General features: G+C 40.6%; 1 protein-coding gene across 1 annotated transcript in view; it reads left to right on the top strand.

The window, feature by feature from the left end:
* Positions 1 to 611: 611 nt before the first annotated feature.
* mapkapk3 (MAPK activated protein kinase 3) overlaps positions 612 to 24,447 on the top strand; it is a 105,131-nt gene continuing 81,295 nt past the window's right edge. Inside the window, exon 1 of the mRNA XM_061875244.1 lies at positions 612 to 1,203. Within this exon, the coding sequence (XP_061731228.1) occupies positions 937 to 1,203 (267 nt within the window). The 5' untranslated portion in view covers positions 612 to 936. The remainder of the gene's footprint in view (positions 1,204 to 24,447) is intronic.

Genomic DNA, 24,447 nt, shown 5'->3' on the forward strand with positions numbered 1-24,447 from the left:
TTTAAGACAGCCACTAGGGTCGGGATGGTGACTCCGCACTTGTTGACGCTGCTCCTTTAAGACAGCCACCGGGGTCGGGTTGACGCTGCTCCTTTAAGACAGCCACTAGGGTCGGGATGGTGACTCCGCACTTGTTGACGCTGCTCCTTTAAGACAGCCACCAGGGTCGGGTTGACGCTGCTCCTTTAAGACAGCCACCAGGGTCGGGTTGGTGACGCCGCACTTGTTGACGCTGCTCCTTTAAGACAGCCACCAGGGTCGGGTTGACGCTGCTCCTTTAAGACAGCCACCAGGGTCGGGTTGGTGACTCCGCACTTGTTGACGCTGCTCCTTTAAGACAGCCACCAGGGTCGGGGTTGGTGACGCCGCACTTGTTGACGCTGCTCCTTTAAGACAGCCACCAGGGTCGGGTTGACGCTGCTCCTTTAAGACAGCCACCAGGGTCGGGTTGGTGACTCCGCACTTGTTGACGCTGCTCCTTTAAGACAGCCACCAGGGTCGGGGTTGGTGACGCCGCACTTGTTGACGCTGCTCCTTTAAGACAGCCACCAGGGTCGGGATGGTGACTCCGCACTTGTTGACGCTGCTCCTTTAAGACAGCCACCAGGGTCGGGTTGCTCAAGAGCTGTTCCAGTGGAGGGCGTGTCCTCCTCCCAGACAGTCCATGTGAACTCTCCACTATGTTTCTTTTCACACATAAAACTATAACAAAGAAGACTCCGCCACACTCTTTTCGACACTTTTTAAAGGCCATGAGAACATAACTCGGACGCTTTTTGGGAAGCTGTAAAGGGGCGGGGTAGGGGGGTGTCCGGGACGGCCGAACCCGTCGACTTGACGCATTTACCGGACACTGCTGGAGGAGTCACCCACTCGGCTGAATCACTCCCGCTTTTTTTGTTGTTGTTGTTATTGTTGTGTCGCTCAAGTCCCAACATGCTGCAGGATGGAAGCGGGAAGGAGAAGCCAGCTCCTATTGCCGAAGCCGAGCGAGAATCGCCGCCGACTGACCCGAAGCAAGAGCCGACTTCCCCGGCCGCCGAGGCGAGCCTCTTCCCGCTGCCCGGCTTCACCAAAGCGGACATCAAGAGACACTCCGTGACGGATGATTACAAAATCTCCAGTCAGGTCCTGGGTTTGGGCATTAATGGCAAAGTTCTGCAGTGTTTCAACAGGAAGACTGGAGAGAAGTGCGCTCTCAAGGTAACAACTCCTTTTTTTTTTTTTACTTATGACACCCATAACACATTTTACAAACCCCGTTTCCATATGAGTTGGGAAATTGTGTTAAATATAAATATAAACGGAATACAATGATTTGCAAATCCTTTTCAACCCATATTCAGTTGAATAGACAATATATTTGATGTTCAAACTCATAAACCATTTTTTTTAGCAAATAATAATTAATTTAGAATTTCATGGCTGCGACACGTGCCAAAGTAGTTGGGAAAGGGCATGTTCACCACTGTGTTACATCACCTTTTCTTTTAACAACACTCAATAAACGTTTGGGAACTGAGGAAACTAATTGTTGAAGCTTTGAAAGTGGAATTCTTTCCCATTCTTGTTTTATGTAGAGCTTAAGTCGTTCAACAGTCCGGGGTCTCCGCTGTCGTATTTTACTCTTAAAAATGCGGCACACATTTTTGATGGGAGACAGGTCTGGACTGCAGGCGGGCCAGGAAAGTACCCGCACTCTTTGTTGTAACACAGGGCTTGGCATTGTCTTGCTGAAATAAGCAGGGGCGTCCATGATAACGTTGCGTGGATGACAACATATGTTGCTCCAAAACCTTTACGTACCATTCAGCATTAATGGTGCCTTCACAGATGTGTAAGTTACCCATGCCTTGGGCACTAATACACCCCCATACCATCACAGATGCTGGCTTTTGAACTTTGCGCCTATAACAATCCGAATGGTTATTTTCCTCTTTGTCCTGGAGGACACCACATCCTCTGTTAGATTAGATGGATTAGATTAGATAGTACTTTATTTATTCCGTCAGGAGCATTCCTTCAGGAAAATTAAATTTTCAGCACAATCCCATTCAAGATCAAACAAACAGTACAGGGAGACAGAACAGGATGGCTGACGGGTCTGCCGGCTTCCAGCGCTCCTTACAAAAAAGGTGAGATACAGGTAAACAAAGGGGGGGGGGGGGAGAAAAAAAAATAGAAGAATAAAAAATGTAAAAAAAAAAAAAATCCAAATTTAATTTGAAATGTGGACTAGTCAGACCACAGAACACTTTTCCACTTTGCATCAATCCATCTCAGATGACCTCGGGCCCGGCGAAGTCGGCGGCGTTTCAGGGTGTTGTTGATAGATGGGTTTGGCTTTGCATACTAGAGTTTTAACTTGCACTTACAGATTTAGTGATATCCTTTACACACTGATGTCAGTTTTTGATGCAGTACCGCCTGAGGGATCAAAGGTCCATAATATCATCGCTTACGTGCAGTGATTTCTCCAGATTTTCTGAACCTTTTAATGATTTTACAGACCGTAGATGCTAAAATCCCTAAATTCCTTGCAATAGCTCGTTGAGAAATGTTGTTCTAAAACTGTTCGATAATTTGATTACAGATTGGTGACCCTCGCCCCATCCATGTTTGTGAATTATTTCATGGAAGCTGCTTTTATACCCAATCATGGCACCCACCTGTTCCCAATTAGCCTGCACACCTGTGGGATGTTCCAAATAAGTGTTTTATGAGCATTCCCCAACTTTATCAGTATTTACTGCCACCTTTCCCAACTTCTCTGTCACGTGTTGCTGGCATCAAATTCTAAAGTTAATGATTATTTGCACAAGTAAAAATGTTTATCAGTTTGAACATCAAATATGTTGTCTTTGTAGCATATTCAACTGAATATGGGTTGAAACTGATTTGCAAATCATTGTATTCCGTTTATATTTACATCTAACACAATTTCCCCACTCATACGGAAACAAAGGTTGTATATTTGGCACAATTGGCAAGCATACATGTGTTCCTGTTTTGAATCAGTTCTTCCCTTAACACAGTGTTTTTCAAACCTTAAACTTTAATTTTTTTGCATTAAAAAAACACAAAAAAATAAAACTCAATTGACAGTAAAAAGTTGTCGTAGAAATTGTCGCATATGTATGACTTTAAACCACAACCCAGTGTTTTCTAACCACTGTGCCGCGGCACACTAGTGTACCGTGAGGTACAGTCTGGGAGATTATGTAATTTCACTTAATTGGGTTGGAACAGTTAGGTCTACCGAGCTATCTACATTCCTACTCTCACCTATGGTCATCAAATGTGTTTTTCCATGGGAATAAACATTGAATGGAACATGTTAGATCTTGCGGCATGATTATTAGCTAAAACAAACCTGTTTTAATGCAAATTCAGTAGCATTTCAACCCTGCACTGTGCATTCCTCCATCACATGTTCAGTCATGTGAACAGATAATTCCCAGCATGCTACACACTAGTATTTGAGCCCAAGGACTTCATCCAGTCAGGTAAGTGTTGATGATATCACTGGGGAAAATATATTTGACCTATGGTATTTAAGTGTAATAAAGGTGTAATTGCTTGTTACGGTATGACCCTAGACTACTCCAGAAGACTTCCACTCAAGATGTTCTTGTTAAATGATTTTGAGGCTAATATCTCCAGCTAGTTAGGTTTATGTACTGTACCGCCACTTTCTCGTAATGAACCGAAAATATTTCTCCGTTAGCCGTGATGCTAATTTTTTCCATGTTAAATCCCATTCATTTATGCTAACAATGTTAGCGATCCGAATTTACCTTTTTTTGTGATCTGTAAAGTTCAATTACCAAATAGTAAATAAAACGCGTAGTTTCCTCTGCCTTCTCTTCTGCTAGCCGTTCTGTTGTCGTACAAGAATGTAGGTTATAGTTTGATTATAGTTCATTTGTTCATCTAGCCCAGGGGTCACCAACGCAGCACCAGGTAGCCCGTAAGGACCAGATGAGTCGCCCGCTGGCCTGTTCTAAAAATAGCTCAAATAGCAGCACTTACCAGTGAGCTGCCTCTATTTTTAAAAAAATGTTTTATTTACTAGCAAGCTGGTCTAGCTTTGCTCGACATTTTTAATTCTAAGAGAGACAAAACTCAAATAGAATTTGAAAATCCAAGAAAATATTTTAAAAACTTGGTCTTCACTTATTTAAACACATTCATTTATTTTTTTACTTTGCTTCTTATAACTTTCAGAAAGACAGTTTTAGAGAAAAAATATAACCTTAAAAATGATTTTAGGATTTTTAAACACATACCTTTTTACCTTTTAAATTCCTTCCTCCTCTTTCCTGACAATTTAAATCAATGTTCAAGTATTTTATTTTTTTTATTGAATTATAAATACATTTTAATTTAATTATTTATTTTAGCTTCTTTTTTTTCGACGAAGAATATTTGTAAAAATAATTTTTCAAACTTATTATGATTAAAATTAAAAAATATATATTCTAGCAAATCTACAAAATCTGTAGAATCAAATTTAAATCTTATTTCAAAGTCCTTTTAATTTATTTTAACATTTTTGTTCTAGAAAATCTAGAAGAAATAATGACTTGTCTTTGTTAGAAATATAGCTTGGTCCAATTTGTTATATATTCTAACAAAGTGCAGATTGGATTTTAACCTATTTAAAACATGTCATCAAAATTCTAAAATTAAACTTAATCAGGAAAAATTACTAATGATGTTCCATAAATTATTTTTTTAATTTTTAAAAAAAGATTCGAATTAGCTAGTTTTTCTATTCTTTTTTTTAGTTGAATTTTGAATTTTAAAGAGTCGAAATTGAAGATAAACTATGTTTCAAAGTTTAATTTGAATTTTTTCCTGTTTTCTCCTCTTTTAAACCGTTCAATTAAGTGTTTTTTTTCATCATTTATTCTCTTCAAAAAACCTTCCGTAAAAGGGAAAAAAATGTATGACGCAATGACAGACAGAAATACCCATTTATATATATATATATATATATATATATATATATATATATATATATATATATATATATATTAAAGGTTAATGGAGCAAATTGGTTATTATAGGCCTACTGAAATGAGATTATGTTATTTAAACGGGGATAGCAGGTCCATTCTATGTGTCATACTTGATCATTTCGCAATATTGCCATATTTTTGCTGAAAGGATTTAGTAGAGAAAAAAATGACGATAAAGTTCGCAACTTTTGGTGCTAACAGAAAAGCCTTGCCTGTACCGGAAGTCGCAGACGATGACTTCACCCGTTGATGGCTCCTCACATCCTCACATTGTTTTTAATGGGAGCCTCCAACAAAAACAGCTATTCGGACCGAGAAAACCACAATTTCCCCATTGATCCGAGCGAAGAAGAAAGATTCGTGTTTGAGGATATTGATAGTGACGGACTAGAAAAAAAAAAAAACGCGATTGCATTGGGATGGATTCATATGTTTTTAGACACATTTACTAGGATAATTCTGGGAAATCCCTTATCTTTCTATTGTGTTGCTAGTGTTTTAGTGAGTTTAACAGTACCTGATAGTCGGAGGGGTGTGTCCACGGCCGGGTGTTGACGCCAATGTCTCAGGGAAGTTGACGGCAGCTTTATGGACGGCGCAAGCTCAGCTTTTCTCCGGTAAGAAGCGACTTTTTACTACAATTTTCTCACCGAAACCTGCTGGTTGACATTCGGTCGGGATCCATGTTCGCTTGACCGCTGTGATCCATAGTAAAGTTTCACCTCCGGGAATTTTAAACAAGGAATCACCATGTGTTTGTGTGGCTAGAGGCTAAAGCTTCCCGAGTCCATCTTTCTACTTTGACTTCTCCAATATTAATTGAACAAATTGCAAACGATTCAGCAACACAGATCTCCAAAATACTGTGTAATTATGCCATTAAAGCAGACGACTTTTAGCTGTGTGTGTGCGCAGCGCTCATATTTCCTAACAATCCGTGACGTCTTGCGTACACGTCATCATTACCCGACGTTTTCAAGAAGAAACTCCCGGGAAATTTAAAATTGCAATTTAGTAAACTAAAAAGGCCGTATTGGCATGTGTTGCAATGTTAATATTTCATCATTGTTATATAAACTATCAGACTGTGTGGTCGGTAGTAGTGGGTTTACGTAGGCCTCTAAGTGTGTATCAAACTGGTAGCCCTTCGCATTAATCAGTACCCAAGAAGTAGCTTTTGGTTTCAAAAAGGTTGGTGACCCCTGTTTTAGATTATATAATAAGTGCCATCCATCCATCCATTTTCTACCGCTTATTCCCTTTGGGGTCGCGGGGGGCGCTGGTGCCTATCTCAGCTACAATCAGGCGGAAGGCGACGCACACCCTGGACAAGTCGCCAAAGTATATCTTTAAAAAGGTCAATAGGTCATAACAACATTCACTATTATTTTTTGAGCAATGTCACTTAAAAAAAAAAAAAAATCACACTAAAATTATTGGGGGTCCAAAAGGGTCCTACTCATTAAAGTGTTAAAAAATAAATTATAATTACTTTCTTTACTTTTAACACAATAATCTCGAGATCAACCTCAGATATATAAGTAAACATTGATTGATTTTTGTGCAGCCCTTTGAGACACTAGTGATTTAGGGCTATATAAGTAAACATTGATTGATTGATTGATCTATCCGTCAATTATCAATCAATCAATGTTTACTTATATAGCCCTAAATCACTAGTGTCTCAAAGGGCTGCACAAACCACAACACAAACCACTACGACATCCTCGGTAGGCCCACATAAGGGCAAGGAAAACTCACACCCAGTGGGACGTCGGTGACAATGATGACTATGAGAACCTTGGAGAGGACGAAAGCAATGGATGTCGAGCGGGTCTAACATGATACTGTGAAAGTTCAGTCCATAATGGATCCAAAGCGGATCCAACACAGCAGCGAGAGTCCCGTTCACAGTTTAGCCAGCAGGAGACCATCCCAAGCGGAGGCGGATCAGCAGCGCAGGGATGTCCCCAGCCGATACACAGGCAAGCAGTACATGGCCACCGGATCGGACCGGACCCGCTCCACAAGGCAGAGTGGGACATAGGAGAGAAAGAAAAAAAACGGCAGATCAACTGGTCTAAAAAGGGAGTCTATTTAAAGGCTAGAGTATACAAAAGAGTTTTAAGGTGAGACTTAAATGCTTCTACTGAGGTGGCATCTCGAACTGTTACCGGGAGGGCATTCCAGAGTACTGGAGCCCGAACGGAAAATGCTCTATAGCCCGCAGACTTTTTTTGGGCTTTGGGAATCACTAATAAGCCGGAGTCTTTTGAACGCAGATTTCTTGCCGGGACATATGGTACAATACAATCGGCAAGATAGGATGGAGTTAGACCGTGTAGTATTTTATACGTAAGTAGTAAAACCTTAAAGTCACATCTTAAGTGCACAGGAAGCCAGTGCAGGTGAGCCAGTACAGGCGTAATGTGATCAAACTTTCTTGTTCTTGTCAAAAGTCTAGCAGCCGCATTTTTTACCAACTGTAATCTTTTAATGCTAGACATGGGGAGACCCGAAAATAATACGTTACAGTAATCGAGGCGAGACGTAACAAACGCATGGATAATGATCTCGGCGTCTTTAGTGGACAAAATGGAGCGAATTTTAGCGATATTACGGTGATGAAAGAAGGCCGTTTTAGTAACGCTTTTAATGTGTGACTCAAAGGAGAGAGTTGGGTCGGAAGATAATACCCAGATTTTTTACCGAGTCGCCTTGTTTAATTGTTTGGTTGTCAAATGTTAAAGTTGTATTATTAAATAGAGGTCGGTGTCTAGCAGGACCGATAATCAGCATTTCTGTTTTTTTGCCGTTGAGTTGCAAAAAGTTAGCGGACATCCATTGTTTAATTTCATTAAGACACGCCTCCATCTGACTACAATCCGGCGTGTTGGTCAGCTTTAGGGGCATGTAGAGTTGGGTGTCATCAGCATAACAGTGAAAGCTAATTCCGTATTTGCGTATGATGTCACCCAGCAGCAGCATGTAGAACCCTGGGGAACTCCACACGTTACCTTTAACGTAGTCCGAGGTCACATTGTTATGGGAGACGCACTGCATCCTATCAGTAAAATAAAGAGTTAAACCAAGACAGGGCTAAGTCTGACATACCAATTCGTGTTTTGATACGTTCTAATAAAATAGTATGATCGACGGTATCGAAAGCAGCGCTAAGATCGTGGAGCAGCAACATAGATGACGCATCAGAATCCATTGTTAGCAATAGATCATTAGTCATTTTTGCGAGGGCTGTCTCCGTAGAGTGATTTGCCCTGAAACCGGATTGAAAGGTTTCACATAGATTGATAGACGCTAAGTGTTCATTTAACTGCTCCGCAACAATTTTTTCGAGGATTTTTGAAATAAAGGGAAGGTGAGACACCGGTCGGTAGTTTACCATGAGGTCAGGATCGAGGTTAGGTCTTTTAAGGAGACAATGAATAACCGCTTTTTTGAATGCTAGGGGAACAGTGCCCGAGGAAAGTGATAAGTTTATAATATTTAGCACTGATGGACCTAATAATACAAAAAGCTCCTTGATAAGTTTCCCAGGATGTGGGTCAAGTAAACATGTTGTTTGTTTTATTCCATTTACACGTTGTAACAATTCTTCTAATGTTATTTCATCAAAACGAGAGAAACTATTTTGGATATTTGCAGTATCCGCCGTATGTACAGTCGTATCTGTGTTACTATAACCCAGTGATAATGTTCCCCTTTAAAAAAAAAAAATCACACTAAAATTATTGGGGATCCAAATGGGTCCTACTCATTAAAGTGTTAAAAAATGAATTATAATTATTTTGTTTACTTTTTACACAATAATCTCGAGATCAACTTCAGATCTATCCGTCAATTATAACTTTTATTGTTGTTTATGTTTTTTGTTTGTTGGTTTTTAAACAAAAACGTGTGGCAAACACAAAATATGCAACATTTTACACAAAAAATATCTCAAAGTGGAATATTTAATGTGACGTAATTGGAGCCCTGAATAGGTCAATAAATCATAATGACATTGATTTTGATTTTTTTTTTTTTTTTAAAGAAAGAAACAGCCTGTATGGCAGCTTTGTGTTATTAGAGTCAACATTGCAACATTTTCTTGTTAAATTTCACCCTTTTGCTCTTTTTTACCACTTTCTATGTTTTGTATTTTTTTAATCGTATTTTTAGAATGTGGCGTCGGGCCGTTAAAAAATTCCCTGCGGGCCGCAAATGGTACTTCGGACATCTCTGATGTAGACAATTGACCTGGTGGAATACATTGCGCTTGTCTACAGGCATGCTTATCCTGTTAAAATAGCTAAGTCGGTATATTGTTTTGTCTGTGCCGCAATTTTAAATATAACGTAAAAAAAAAATAGGAATGCGCATTTTACTAAATGTTTTGCGTAAATTAACAGGCATAAATGACCCATCGGTAAATGAATAGAAATATGTAAAAAATAAGAGAATCTCCTTCTGACTGGAGGAGTCATGTCATTGTCACACCCTCCTGTTTACTTTGCAATTAAGTAAACACAATCTCAAAGGAATATAACCTGCGGAGGCACTTTCTGACGAAACATTCACATTTAGATGCCCGGCCCCTGAGCCCTTAGGCTCTTGAAACTACAGCCTTCTTCATTTTGTGGTTGAACAGCCCGGCTGTAGGCGCTGTCACCTACCATTACTCCACCACACACTCACTCACTGCATTTTACTGTAATCCACTCAGATCTAAGATGTAATAGCAGGAAGGCAGCAGTAGTCAAAGAATAGACGAGCTGCGGGCTGAGATTAGAAGATATTCATCGAAAAGATGATTCTATGCTAGTGGTTCTTAAAGGGGAACATTATCACAATTTCAAAAGGGTTGAAAACGATAAAAAATCAGTTCCCAGTGGCATGTTGTATTTTTTGAAGTTTTTTTCCAAAATTTTACCGGTCTTGGAATATCCCTAAAAAAAGCTTTAAAGTGCTTCTAGACTTTTGACAAGAACAAGAAAGTTTGATCACATTACGCCTGTACTGGCTCACCTGCACTGGCTTCCTGTGCACTTAAGATGTGACTTTAAGGTTTTAGTACTTACGTATAAAATACTACACGGTCTAGCTCCATCCTATCTTGCCGATTGTATTGTACCATATGTCCCGGCAAGAAATCTGCGTTCAAAGGACTCCGGCTTATTAGTGATTCCTAGAGCCCAAAAAAAGTCTGCGGGCTATAGAGCGTTTTCCGTTCGGGCTCCAGTACTCTGGAATGCCCTCCCGGTAACAGTTCGAGATCCTACCTCAGTAGAAGCATTTAAGTCTCACCTTAAAACTCATTTGTATACTCTAGCCTTTATATAGACTCCCTTTTTAGACCAGTTGATCTGCCGTTTCTTTTCTTTTTCTTCTATGTCCCACTCTCCCTTGTGGAGGGGGTCCGGTCCGATCCGGTGGCCATGTACTGCTTGCCTGTGTATTGGCTGGGGACATCTCTGCGCTGCTGATCCGCCTCCGCTTGGGATGTTTTCCTGCTGGCTCCGCTGTGAACAGGACTCTCGCTGCTGTGTTGGATCCGCTTTGAACTGGACTCTCGCGACTGTGTTGGATCCATTATGGATTGAACTTTCACAGTATCATGTTAGACCCGCTCGACATCCATTGCTTTCGTCCTCTCCAAGGTTCTCATAGTCATCATTGTCACCGACGTCCCACTGGGTGTGAGTTTTCCTTGCCCTTATGTGGGCCTACCGAGGATGTCATAGTGGTTTGTGCAGCCCTTTGAGACACTAGTGATTTAGGGCTATATAAGTAAACATTGATTGATTGATTGATTTTCGCTATTTGCGATGCGACTATCCATTTCCCTGTGACATCATACAGTGCTGCCAATGTAAACAAACAATGGCGAATAGCACAGCAAGATATAGCGACATTAGCTCGGATTCAGACTCGGATTTCAGCGGCTTAAGCGATTCAACAGATTACGCATGTATTGAAGCGGATGGTTGGAGTATGAAAGTATTAAAGAAGAAACTGAAGCTATTGACGCTATTCATAGCCATAGCATGGCCGAATAGCTGCGTTAGCATCGCCCGTGAAATGTGCGGACCAAATGGTTAGGACTTTCGCATCTTGTGACACTGGAGCAACTTAAATCGGTCGATTGGTAAGTGTTTTTTTCGAATTAAATGTGGGTGGAAGGAAACGTAATATAGTTGCAAATGCATCTGCAGGTTATCCATACATCTCTGTTCCATGTCTGCTTTAGCACCGCCAGGAAATAGCATGTTAGCATCGATTAGCGTAGCATGTTAGCATCGATTAACTGGCAGTCAACATCAACAAAACTCACCTTTGTGATTTCTGTGACTTTATCGTTGCAAATGCATCTGCAGGTTATCCATACATCTCTGTGCCATGTCTGCTTTAGTACCGCTGGTAAATAGCATGTTAGCGTCGATTAGCTGGCAGTCACGCCGCGACCAAATATGTCTGATTAGCACATAAGTCAACATCAACAAAACTCACCTTTGTGATTTTGTTGACTTTATCGTTGCAAATGCATCTTTAGGTTATCCATACATCTCTGTGCCATGTCTGTCATCGCCGGTAAAATGTGGAGACACTTTGGCACATTCAATGGGGGTCTGGCGGCAGACACTTTCACATCTTCGGGCCAGTGGTGCAACTTGAATCCCTCCCTGTTAGTGTTGTTACACCCTCCGACAACACACCGATGAGGCATGATGTCTCCAAGGTTCCAAAAAATAGTCGAAAAAACGGAAAATAACAGAGCTGACAACCGGTGTTTGTAATGTGTTGAAAATGAAAATGGCGGCTGTATTACCTCGGAGACGTCACGTTCTGACGTCATCGCTAAAAGAGCGATAAACAGAAAGGCGTTTAATTTGCCAAAATTCACCCATTTAGAGTTCAGAAATCGGTTCAAAAAATATATGGTCTTTTTTCTGCACCATCAAGGTATATATTGACGCTTACATAGGTCTGGTGATAATGTTCCCCTTTAACAACACTCAATAAACGTTTGGGAACTGAGGAAACTAATTGTTGAAGCTCTGAAAGTGGAATTCTTTACCATTCTTGCTTGATGTACAGATGTATGGATAACCTGCAGATGCATTTGCAACTATAAAGTCAACTAATTCACAAAGGTGAGTTTTGTTGATGTTGACTGCCAGCTAATCGATGCTAACATGCTATGCTAATCGATGCTAACATGCTATTTAACGGCGGTGCTAAAGCAGACATGACACAGAGATGTATGGATAACGTTACGTTTCCTTCCACCCACATTTAATGCGAAAAAAACACTTACCAATCGAAGGATTTAAGTTGCTCCAGTGTCACGAGATGTGAAAGTCCTGATCGTTTGGTCCGCACATTTTACCGGCGATGCTAACGCAGCCATTCGGCCATGCTATGGCTATGAATAGCGTCAATAGCTATTCGCTCAATAGCTTCAGTTTCTTCTTCAATACTTTCATACTCCAACCATCCGTTTCAATACATGCATAGTCCGCTGAAATCCGAGTCTGAATCCGAGCTAATGTCGCTATATCTTGCTGTGGTATCTGCCGTTGTTAGTTTACATTGGCAGCACTGTATGACGTCACAGGGAAATGGATGGTCGCATCTCAAATAGCGAAAATCAAGCACTTTAAAGCTTTTTTTTATTCGGGGACCGGTAAAATTTTTAAAAAAACTTCCAAAAATACAACAAGCCCCTGGGAACTGATTTTTATTGTGTATAAGCCTTTTGGAATTGTGATAATGTTCCCCTTTAAAAGAAAATGTGATGTAACACAGTGGTGAACATGCCCTTTCCCAACTACTTTGGCACGTGTTGCTGGCATGAAATTATTATTTGCAAAAAAAAAAAAAAAAAAGTTTATGAGTTTGAACATCTAATATCTTGTCTTCGCTGTTCATACAATTGAATTTGGGTTGAAAAGGATTTGCAAATATTCCGTTTATATTTACATCGAACACAATTTCCCAACTCTTATGGAAACGGGGTTTGTATTTCTGCGAGCCGGTTTGATATTAATAAACATGTCTTCCACAGTGAAGAAGAAAACATTTGAGGGACGATGACACACTCAGCTCATAGGTGATGACAACAAATATTTGTGTTCTCCGTCCTACTCGTAAACTGACCGCACCTACTCTTGATTGTAATTAAAACCCCACGGTTGCCTGGCACACCGCTCAGCTCCTTATTGCCACTCAAACTAATTTGGGCAGTATGTTCAACATTAGGGTTTGCTTTGAAAGCCAAAAGTTTTCAATGTGCACAGAGCGGGGGTTAGTGGGTTTGCGTCTTGATTACATATTCCTCTAGTGGTGCTAAACATAATGAGGGCTATAGCTTTAATCCACTTTGCAGCAGAGCTGGGTGGAAGCCATCCAATGTGATTCATTTGCCGTCTTTAGATTCTATTACCTTGCCTGCCTGCAGGGAGCCAGAGTAGTTTTAATGGTCGGCTTTTAATAACCTGTAGAAACAATAGAAAGGTATGTATACTTTACCGGGAGTGTTCCTCTTTAAAGCCACAGGGGTCCTTTGCAGTATTGTTTTTAATTTAAAAAATATATTATTGTAAGCTGTATATTTAACAGTAAAAGCCTGAAGGTTGGGGGTTGGCTGACGCAAATGCCCAACCAGTCTACATGTGCTTTGTGGACTTGGAGAAGGCATTCGACCGTGTCCCTCGGGAAGTCCTGTGGGGAGTGTCCAGAGTGTGTAGTATCAGACTGTCTGATTGTGGCGGTTCGCTCCCGTCACGATCAGTGCCAGAGCTTGGTCCGCATTGCCGGCAGTAAGTAGGACACGTTCCCAAAGCGGTTACCTAGCTGCCCTTTGTCACCGATTCTGTTTATAACTTTTATGGGCAGAATTTCTAGGCGCAGTCAAGGCGTTGTGGGGTTCCGGTTTGGTTAGATTAGATAGATAGTACTTTATTTATTCCGTAAGGAGAGTTCCTTCAGGAAAATTAAAAATTTCAGCACAATCCCATTCAAGTTTAGACAAACATTACAGGGAGACAGAACAGGATCGCTGACGGGTCTGCCGGCTTCCAGCGCCCCTTACAAAAAAGATGAGCTACAGGTAAACGGGGGGGGGGGGGAATGGGAGAAAAAAAATAGAAGATTAAAATAAAATTTAAAAAAAATCGGTCTTACGCTGGGCCCTGGAGAGGGGGTGCAGACTGAGGCCAAGGGAAAAAAAATCACCAACTCCTAGCCATGGTACACAGCCCTCTTCCATGTGTGTAAGAGGGACGCATCAAACATCAAAGAACACAGAGGACATTAAAGACATTAAAGCAGCAGATACAAGCAGACACTTCTACATACAGCTATGAATAAAAACTAAAAGAAACATATCCACTGTGGTGGCCTCTGCGGTGTTCCACGCCATCGTCCGCTGGGGTGGAGGGAGCATGGCCAGAGACAGGAGCAGACCCAACAAAGCAACCAAGACAGCAGACTCCCCTCTCGGCCAGTGTCCTGTCCGCATGGATGAGCGAGGATACGTCCAAGGTGACTGAGGTGTCCGACACCTGCTCACCCAGCCAAGACACCACGAAGCCTCTCCGTCACGGCGCTCAGTGCTAGCTCCGCAGCCCTGTCCCCTCATCCGAACCTCCACCAGTCCCTCCAAACTCTGCCGTCCTGTCCCCTCATCCGCATGGTGGCTGCAGGATTAGGTCTCTGATTTTTGCAAACGATGTGGTCCTGATGGCTTCATCTGGCCGGGATCTTCAGCTCTCACTGGATCGGTTCGCAGCCGAGTGTAAGGCGACCGGGGGGAGAATCGGCACCACCAAATTCGAGTCCATGGTTCTCGCCCGGAAAAGGGTGGAGTGCCATCTCTGGGTTGGGGAGGAGACCCTGCCCCAAGTGGAGGAGTTCAAGTACCTAGGAGTCTTGTTCAAGAGTGAGGGAAGAGTGGATCGATCGGTGCGGTGTCTTCAGTAATGCAGACAATGTATCGATCTGTTGTGGTGAAGAAGGAGCTGAGCCGGAAGACAAAGCTCTCAATTTACCGGTCGATCTACGTTCCCATCCTCACCTATGGTCGTGAGCTTTGGGTCATGACCGAAAGGATAAGATCACGGGTACAAGCGGCCGCAATGAGTTTCCTCCGCCGGGTGGCGGGGCTCTCCCTTAGAGATAGGGTGAGAAGCTCTGCCATCCGGGAGGAACTCAAAGTAATCTGGCTCCTCCACATGGAGAGGAGCCAGATGTGGTGGTTTGGGCATCTGGTCAGGATGCCACTCGAACGCCTCCCTAGGGAGGTGTTTAGGGCACGTCCAACCGGTAGGAGGCCACAGGGAAGACCCAGGACATGTTGGGAAGACTATGTCTCCCGGCTGGCCTGGGAACGCCTCGGGATCCCCCGGGAAGAGCTGGGCGAAGTGGCTGGGGAGAGGGAAGTCTGGGTTTCCCTGCTTAGGCTGCTGCCCCCTGTGACCCACATAATTTTGTGATATTGGAAGGGATGCACAAGCCGATACGCATACATTTCCCAAGAACCATAACCGATAACTTATTCATTGAATAAGGAAAATATAAAGAGCATCACAAGTCTGTGAGTTTAGCGAATTGTAGTCAAAAATCCTGGTTTTACGGTAAAATTACCATAAAGAACGCATATACAGTGCAGGCCAGAAGTTTGGACACACCTTCTCTTTTCAATGTGTTTTCTTTATTTTCATGACTATTTACAATGTAGATTGTCACTGAAGGCATCAAAACTGTAACACCTGTGAAGTGATGACTACCTCCTGAAGCTCATGGAGAGAATGCCAAGAGTGTGAAAAGCAGTAATCAGAGCAAAGGGTGGCTATTTTGAAGAAACTAGAATATAAAGCACTAGAGATGTTTAATAATGGCTTTTTTTTGCCGATACCTGATATTCCGATGTTGTCCAACTCTTAATTAACACATCCGATATCAATTGATACCGATATATACAGTCGTGGAATGAACACATTATTATGCCTAATTTTGTTGTGATGCCCCGCTGGATGCATGAAAAAATTTAACAAGGTTTTCCAAAATAAATCAACTCAAGTTATGTAAAAAAATGCCAACATTGCACTGCCATATTTATTATTGAAGCTACAAAGTGCATTATTTTTTTTAACATGCCTCAAAACAGCAGCTTGGAATTTGGGACATGCTCTCCCTGAGAGAGCATGAAAAGGTTGAGGTGGGCGGGGTTGGGGGTGTATATCATAGCGTCCTGGAAGAGTTAGTGCTGCAAGGGGTTCTGGGTATTTGTGCTGTTGTGTTTATGTTGTGTTACGGTGCGGATGTTCTCCCGAAACATGTTTGTCATCCTTGTTTTGTGTGGGTTCACAGTGTGGCGCATATTTGTAACAGTGTTAAAGTTGATTATACGGCCACCCTCAGTGTGACCTGTATCGCTGTTGACCAAGTATGCGTTGCATTCACTTGTGTGTGTGAAAAGCCGTAGATATTATGTGATTGGACCAGCACGCAAAGGCAGTGCCTTTAAGGCACGCCCCTAATATTGTTGTCTTGAGTGGAAATCGGAGAAATTCTGTAGAATGGTCGCGCCGGGAGATTTTCGGGAGGGGCACTGAAATTTGTGAGTCTCACGGGAAAATCGGTAGGGTTGGCAAGTATGACTGGGAGATGCAACTTTTCTCTACTTCTCCTGACATCCGTGTACCACTGTACAGCGGCGTTTTAAAAAGTCATTAATTTTACTTTTATAAACCGATACCGATAAATTGCTGCAAGGGGTTCTGGGTATTTGTGCTGTTGTGTTTATGTTGTGTTACGGTGCGGATGTTCTCCCGAAATCTGTTTGTCATTCTTGTTTGGTGTGGGTTCACAGTGTGGCGCATATTTGTAACAGTGTTAAAGTTGTTTTTACGGCCACCCTCAGTGTGACCTGTATGGCTGTTGACCAAATATGCCTTTCATTCACTTGTGTGTGTGAAAAACCGTACATATTATGTAATTGGACCAGCACGCAAAGGCAGTGCCCTAATATTGTTTTCTTGAGTGGAAATCGGAGAAATTCTGTAGAATGGTCGCGCCAGAAGATTTTCGGGAGGGGCACTAAAATTTGTGAGTCTCACGGGAAAATCGGGAGGGTTGGCAAGTATGACTGGGAGATGCAACTGTTCTCTACTTCTCCTGACATCCGTGTACCACTGTACAGCGGCGTTTTAAAAAGTCATTAATTTTACTTTTAGAAACCGATACCGATAAATTGCTGCAAGGGGTTCTGGGTATTTGTGCTGTTGTGTTTATGTTGTGTTACGGTGCGGATGTTCTCCCGAAATCTGTTTGTCATTCTTGTTTGGTGTGGGTTCACAGTGTGGCGCATATTCGTAACAGTGTTAAAGTTGTTTATACGGCCACCCTCAGTGTGACCTGTATGGCTGTTGACGAAGTATGCATTGCATTCACTTTTGTGTGTGAAAAGCCGTAGATATTATGTGATTGGACCAGCGCGCAAAGGCAGTGCCTTTAAGGCACGCCCCTAATATTGTTGTCTTGAGTGGAAATCGAAGAAATTCTGTTGAATGGTCGCGTCAGGATATTTTCGGGAGGGGCACTGAAATTTGTGAGTCTCACGGGAAAATCTGGAGTGTTGCCAAGTATGACTGGGAGACGCAACTGTTCTCTACTTCTCAGTAGAGTACAGCGGCGTTTTAAAAAATAATTAATTTTACTTTTAGAAACCGATACCGACAAATTCCGATATTACATTTTAAAGCATTTATCGCCCGATAATATTGGTAGTCCGTTAATATCGGGCATATCTAATCTCGCTTCATCAGAGCGTTTTTCTTGTTTGTTGTGATTTGATGTATTTTTGAAATATTCATAGGTACGGCGTCAGAATTCCTGATAATTATCTGTGCAGTATGTGGTGCGGGTTCGTTCTCTCAATTATGCAGTCGGACTTGGACACAGCGTGAAGGTAAGAAATTATGATTTATTTATACTGAAAAACAGACTAAGAACAGAAAAACAGGTACTAGGCACAAAAGGCAAAACGAACAGAACTAGCATGGGAGCTAGAAAGAACTAAAAGCGCTAGCATGTGAGCTAGAGAACAAACAGGATTAGCGCGGAGGCTATCAAGGACAAAGATAGTTTTACCACAGTCAAAATCAGCGTCGTCACCTGTTGCATGGAACAGAAACTAGGAAGCGAGGACGAGTCAACTGAAAAGGCAGGCTTAAATAAGTAGAGTAATTACAAACAGGTGTGAGTCCGGAAACAAGAAGCAGGTGAAACTAATGCGTGACTATGGCAACCGAACAAATGGGAACTAAGGAAGTCCAACACTTACAAGATGTGATACAAAAACGGAACAAAACCAGAATATGACAAGATCCGAGGAGCGGATCGTGACAATTATAATCGGGGGGACGTTTGGCACAGTTGGGAGAGTGGCCGTGCCAGCAACCTGAGGGTTCCTGGTTCCATCCCCACTTTGAACCAACCTCGTCACGTCCGTTGTGTCCTCGAGCAAGACACTTCACCCTTGCTCCTGATGGGTGGTGGTTAGCACCTTGCATGGCAGCTCCCGCCATCAGTGGGTGAATGTGGAAATAGTGTCAAAGCGCTTTGAGTACCTTGAAGGTAGAAAAGTGTTATACAAGTATAACCCATTATTAGCTCCGAACGTAGTTTGATTTCCTGTAGCACTTTAGAATATTTAAAGTCTGTTAATAGCTTGGGGTTACCATATTTTAGTGAGTGTTGACTTTATCACCTAATTATGAACCTGTGCATACACTGGTATCATTTTGGTGAAACATGGTTCATTCAAATATGTCACATATCTATATTTTTGGCCAAGTATTTAATTCCTCTAGCAGACTTTAACCAAGGCTTTAATCCTGGTGAAGGTTTGCTCCAAGCAGGCTGGGCTCTCAAATGAGTTAGAGAATGAGGAAGTGTTGTTGTGTGTCTTGGAATGAAACACAGAGAAGGACGTGTGTGGACGGAGGAAATACCTCTTTAAATCGGCCCCATTGTTAGTGAAGTGAGTGATGTTAGGTTAATTATATTTATATAGTGCTTTTCTCTAGAGACTCAAAGCGCTTTCATAGTGAAACACATTATCTACATCTTTAAAGGCCGACTGAAATGAGATTTTCTTATTTAAACGGGGATAGCAGGTCCATTTTATGTGTCATACTTGATCATTTCGAGATATTGCCATATTTTTGCTGAAAGGATTTAGTAGAGAACATCGACGATAAATTTGGCAACTTTTGGTGCTGATAAAAAAGCCTTGCCTGTACCGGAAGTCGCAGATGTCAGGGTTTCCTAGCTGCTCAGGCCAATCATACGGTCTAAAAATGCATTTTTCCATCGACAACATGACATCATCGCGCCAACTGCGTGCTCTTTCAGTCAATCAGTGCGCATATATACAGTGGGGCAAAAAAGTATTTAGTCAGCCAGCGATTGTGCAAGTTCTCCCACTTAAAATGATGACAGAGGTCTGTAATTTTCATCATAGGTACACTTCAACTGTGAGACAGAATGTGGAAAAAAAAATCCAGGAATTCACATTGTAGGAATTTTAAAGAATTTATTTGTAAATTATGGTGGAAAATAAGTATTCAATCAACCATTCAAAGCTCTCACAGGGATGGAAGGAGGTTTTGGCTCAAAATCTCACGATACATGGCCCCATTCATCCTTTCCTTAACACGGATCAATCGTCCTGTCCCCTTAGCAGAAAAACAGCCCCAAAGCATGATGTTTCCACCCCCATGCTTCACAGTAGGTATGGTGTTCTTGGGATGCAACTCAGTATTCTTCTTCCTCCAAACACGACCAGTTGAGTTGATACCAAAACGTTCTATTTTGGTTTCATCTGACCACATGCCATTCTCCCAATCCTCTGCTGTATCATCCATGTATCCATTTTGGTATAAACTCAACTCGTCGTGTTTGGAGGAAGAAGTCTTTCCAAAACAAGTAAAATCAGGCAAATCATACGGTCTAAAAATGCATTTTCCATCGACAACATGAAATCATCGCCTTAACTGCGTGCTCTTTCAGCCAATTAGTGTGCATATATACAGCCCGGCCCCCGGCCAAATTTTTTTAAATTGTAATTTAGAATAATTTATCTGAATGTGCATGAACTATTTATGTTCAAAATTGTTAGAAATGTTAAATGTTTCAATATTAACTGTCAGTTTACTGTACTGTGCTAACTGTACTACTACACTGCAAAAACTGAAATCTAAGTAATATTAAATATCTCAAATAAGGGTTATATTTGCTTATTTTCTGTCTGATAAGATAATTGTTCTCACTAAGTAAATTTAATGTTAGTGTTTTACTTGTTTTAGGGTTTTGGTCCTAAATGATCTCAGTAAGATATTACAGCTTGTTGCTGAGATTTGATGACCTATTTTGAGTAAAACATGCTCGAAACTAGAATATCAAGTGTTGCAAAGCTGTGTCATCAACACTCACAAGTATAAAACTACTTTTTTAAAGTAATAATTTCTTATTTTAAGCATGAAAGAAAAATCATGACTTTGACACAATTGTGTCTCATAATTAAAACTGATGACGGCCAAATGGACTTTGCTGTTTTATTTAAAATGAAACAATAGTATACAACTGTTTTTAAAGTAATAATTTCTTACTTCAAGCATAAAAAAAATAAATCATGATGCCGAGATAATGGCACCATGATTTATTTAATTTAAGAATATTTTTCAACACATTGAGCAAAAAGGTCTCTTTTTTTCTACCAAGAAAAGTGCATTTTTTTATTAGTGGGAATATACTTATTTTAAGGCATTTTTGGGTTCATTGAGGTTAGCTAATTTAACTTGTTTTGGAAAGTCTTGCCCAGCCGAATTTTCTTGTTCTATTGGCAGATAATTTTGCTTATTTCAAGTGAAATACCACTCTTTTTTTTTTGTTTTTGAACATTGACTTTTTGCAGTGTGTATGAGTACATGTTTTCTATTGTTTCATTGAAAATAAAACAGCAAAGTCCATTTGGCCGTCATTCATTTTAATTATGAGACATGATTGTGTCAAAGTCATGATTTTTTTTAACGCTTGAAATAAGAAATTATTACTTTAAAAAAGTACTTTTGTACTTGTGAGTGTTGATGACACAGCTTTGCAACACTTGATATTCTAGTTTCAAGCATGTTTTACTCAATATAGGTCATCAAATCTCAGCAACAAGCTGTAATATCTTACTAAGATCATTTACGACCAAAACACTTAAAACAAGTAAAACACTCCAACATAAAATCTGCTTAGTGAGAAGAATTATCTCATCAGACAGAAATAAGCAAATATCACCCTTGTTTGAGATATTTAATCTTACTTAGATTTCATTTTTTGCAGTGTACTGCAAAAAGTCAGTGTTCAAAAACAAGAAAAAAATATATAAAAATGAGGGGTATTTTATTTGAACTTAGCAAAATTATCTGCCAATAAAACAAGAAAATTCGAATTGTCAAGACTTTCCAAAACAGGTAAAATCAGGCAAATCATATGGTCTAAAAATGCATTTTTCCGTCGACAACATGACATCATCACACCAAGTGCGTGCTCTTTCAGTCAATTACTGTGCATATATATATGCCCAAAAAATTTTACTTGTAATTTTAAAGAATTTATCTGAATGTGCATAAACTATTTCTGTTCAAAATTGTTAGAAATGTTAAATGTTTCAATATTAACTGTCAGTTTACTGTATGGGCCAACTGTACTACTATATGAGTACCTATTTTCTATTGTTACATTTTAAATAAAACAGCAAAGTCCATTTGGCCGTCATTCGTTTTAATTATGAGACACAATTATGTCAGTCATGTTTTTTTTTCATGCTTGAAATAAGAACTTATTACTTTAAAAAAGTACTTTTATACTTGTGAGTGTTGATGACACAGCTTTGCAACACTTGATATTCTAGTTTCAAGCATGTTTTACTCAATATAGGTCATCAAATCTCAGCAACAAGCTGTAATATCTTACTGACATCATTTAGGACCAAAACACTTAAAACAAGTAAAACACTCTAACATAAAATCTGCTTAATGAGAAGAATGATCTTATCAGACAAAAATAAGCAAATATCACCCTTATTTGAGATATTTCATCTTACTTAGATTTCAGTTTTTGCAGTGTACTGCAAAAAGTCAGTGTTCAAAAACAAGAAAAAAAATATATAAAAATGAGGGGTATTTTATTTGAACTAAGCAAAATTATCTGCCAATGAAACAAGAAAATTCGACTTGTCAAGACTTTCCAAAACAAGTAAAATCAGGCAAATCATATGGTCTAAAAATGCATTTTTCCATCGACAACATGACATCATCACACCAAGTGCGTGCTCTTTCACTCAATTACTGCGCATATATCCAAATTTAATTGTAATTTTTAATAATTTATCTGAATGTGCATGAACTATTTCCGTTCAAAATTGTTAGAAATGTTAAATGTTTCAATATTAACTGTCAGTTTACTGTATGGGCCAACTGTACTACTATATGAGTACCTATTTTCTATTGTTACATTTTAAATAAAACAGCAAAGTCCATTTGGCCGTCATTCATTTTAATTATGAGACATGATTGTGTCAAAGTCATGATTTTTTTTTTCACGCTTGAAATAAGAAATGATTACTTTAAAAAAGTAGTTTTATACTTGTGAGTGTTGATGACACAGCTTTGCAACACTTGATATTCTAGTTTCGAGCATGTTTTACTCAATATAGGTCATCAAATCTCAGCAACAAGCTGTAATATCTTACTGAGATCATTTAGGACCAAAACACTTAAAACAAGTAAAACACTAACATAAAATCTGCTTAGTGAGAAGAATGATCTTATCAGACAGAAATAAGCAAATATCACCCTTATTTGAGATATTTAATATTACTTAGATTTCAGTTTTTGCAGTCTAAGACTAAGTCCAGAGGCGGTATAGCTCGATTGGTAGAGCGGCTGTGCCAGCAACTTGAGGGTTGCAGGTTCGATCCCCGCTTCTGCCATCCTAGTCACTGCCGTTGTGTCCTTGGGCAAGACACTTTACCCACCTGCTCCCAGTGCCACCCACACCAGTTTAAATGTAAATTAGATATTGGGTTTCACTATGTAAAGCGCTTTGAGTCACTAGAGAAAAAGCGCTATATAAATATAATTCACTTCACAAAAATTCACTTCTAGGAATAAATATGCATGATTTAGAAGATTATAGACTCCAAACTGCTCAGCAATAACTCTGTGTTCTGCACAACTGGCAAGCTTGTACTGAACAACAGGAACCATATCTGGAGTGGTTTGGGGCACGGACAGTCTGTTTCTTTGGAATTAAAACTCCTTCCATCAATCCACAGAACTCACTGAATGAACTTTGAGGCATTCGAAAGTTTTCTTTCTGTTCTCCGTCCAAATATATCTTCAAAACAACTCTCTCCCACCAGTCTTTGCTTCAAACCCGCATTAAAACTTTAAGGTTTTACTACTTACGTATAAAATACTACACGGTCTAGCTCCATCCTATCTTGCCGATTGTATTGTACCATATCTCCCGGCAAGAAATCTGCGTTCAAAGGACTCCGGCTTATTAGTGATTCCCCAAGCCCCAAAAAAGTCTGCGGGCTATAGAGCGTTTTCATTTCGGGCTCCAGTACTCTGGAATGCCCTCCCGGTAACAGTTCGAGATCCAACCTCAGTAGAAGCATTTAAATCTCACCTTAAAACTCATTTGTATACTCTAGCCTTTAAATAGACTCCCTTTTTAGACCAGTTGATCTGCCGCTTCTTTTGTTTTTCTACTATGTCCCCCCATCCCTTGTGGATGGGGTCCGGTCCGATCCGGTGGCCATGTACTGCTTGCCTGTGTATCAGCTGGGGACATCTCTGCGCTGCTGATCCGCCTCCGCTTGGGATGGTTTCCTGCTGGCTCCGCTGTGAACGGGACTCTCGCTGCTGTGTTGGATCCGCTTTGGACTGGACTCTCGCGACTGTGTTGGATCCATTATGGATTGAACTTTCACAGTATCATGTTAGACCCGCTCGACATCCATTGCTTTCCTCCTCTCCAAGGTTCTCATAGTCATCATTGTCACCGACGTCCCACTGGGTGTGAGCTTTCCTTGCCCTTATGTGGGCCTACCGAGGATGTCGTAGTGGTTTGTGCAGCCCTTTGAGACACTAGTGATTTAGGGCTATATAAGTAAACATTGATTGATTGATTAAAGAGCTATTTATGAGGAGCTGCAAAGAAGCTTTGTTTTGGTGTGGCGTTATAATTTAAAGCTGGGCAAATTAATGCTGCCTGTTAAACTTTTCAATCTGCCCCCCCGGACTTTCCCAAATACTTTTTTTCGTATCTTTAAGATGGAAAGTGTAGCTGCCATTATTAC

This window comes from Nerophis ophidion, linkage group LG16, assembly GCF_033978795.1.
Source record: "Nerophis ophidion isolate RoL-2023_Sa linkage group LG16, RoL_Noph_v1.0, whole genome shotgun sequence".
NCBI lineage: Eukaryota > Metazoa > Chordata > Actinopteri > Syngnathiformes > Syngnathidae > Nerophis > Nerophis ophidion.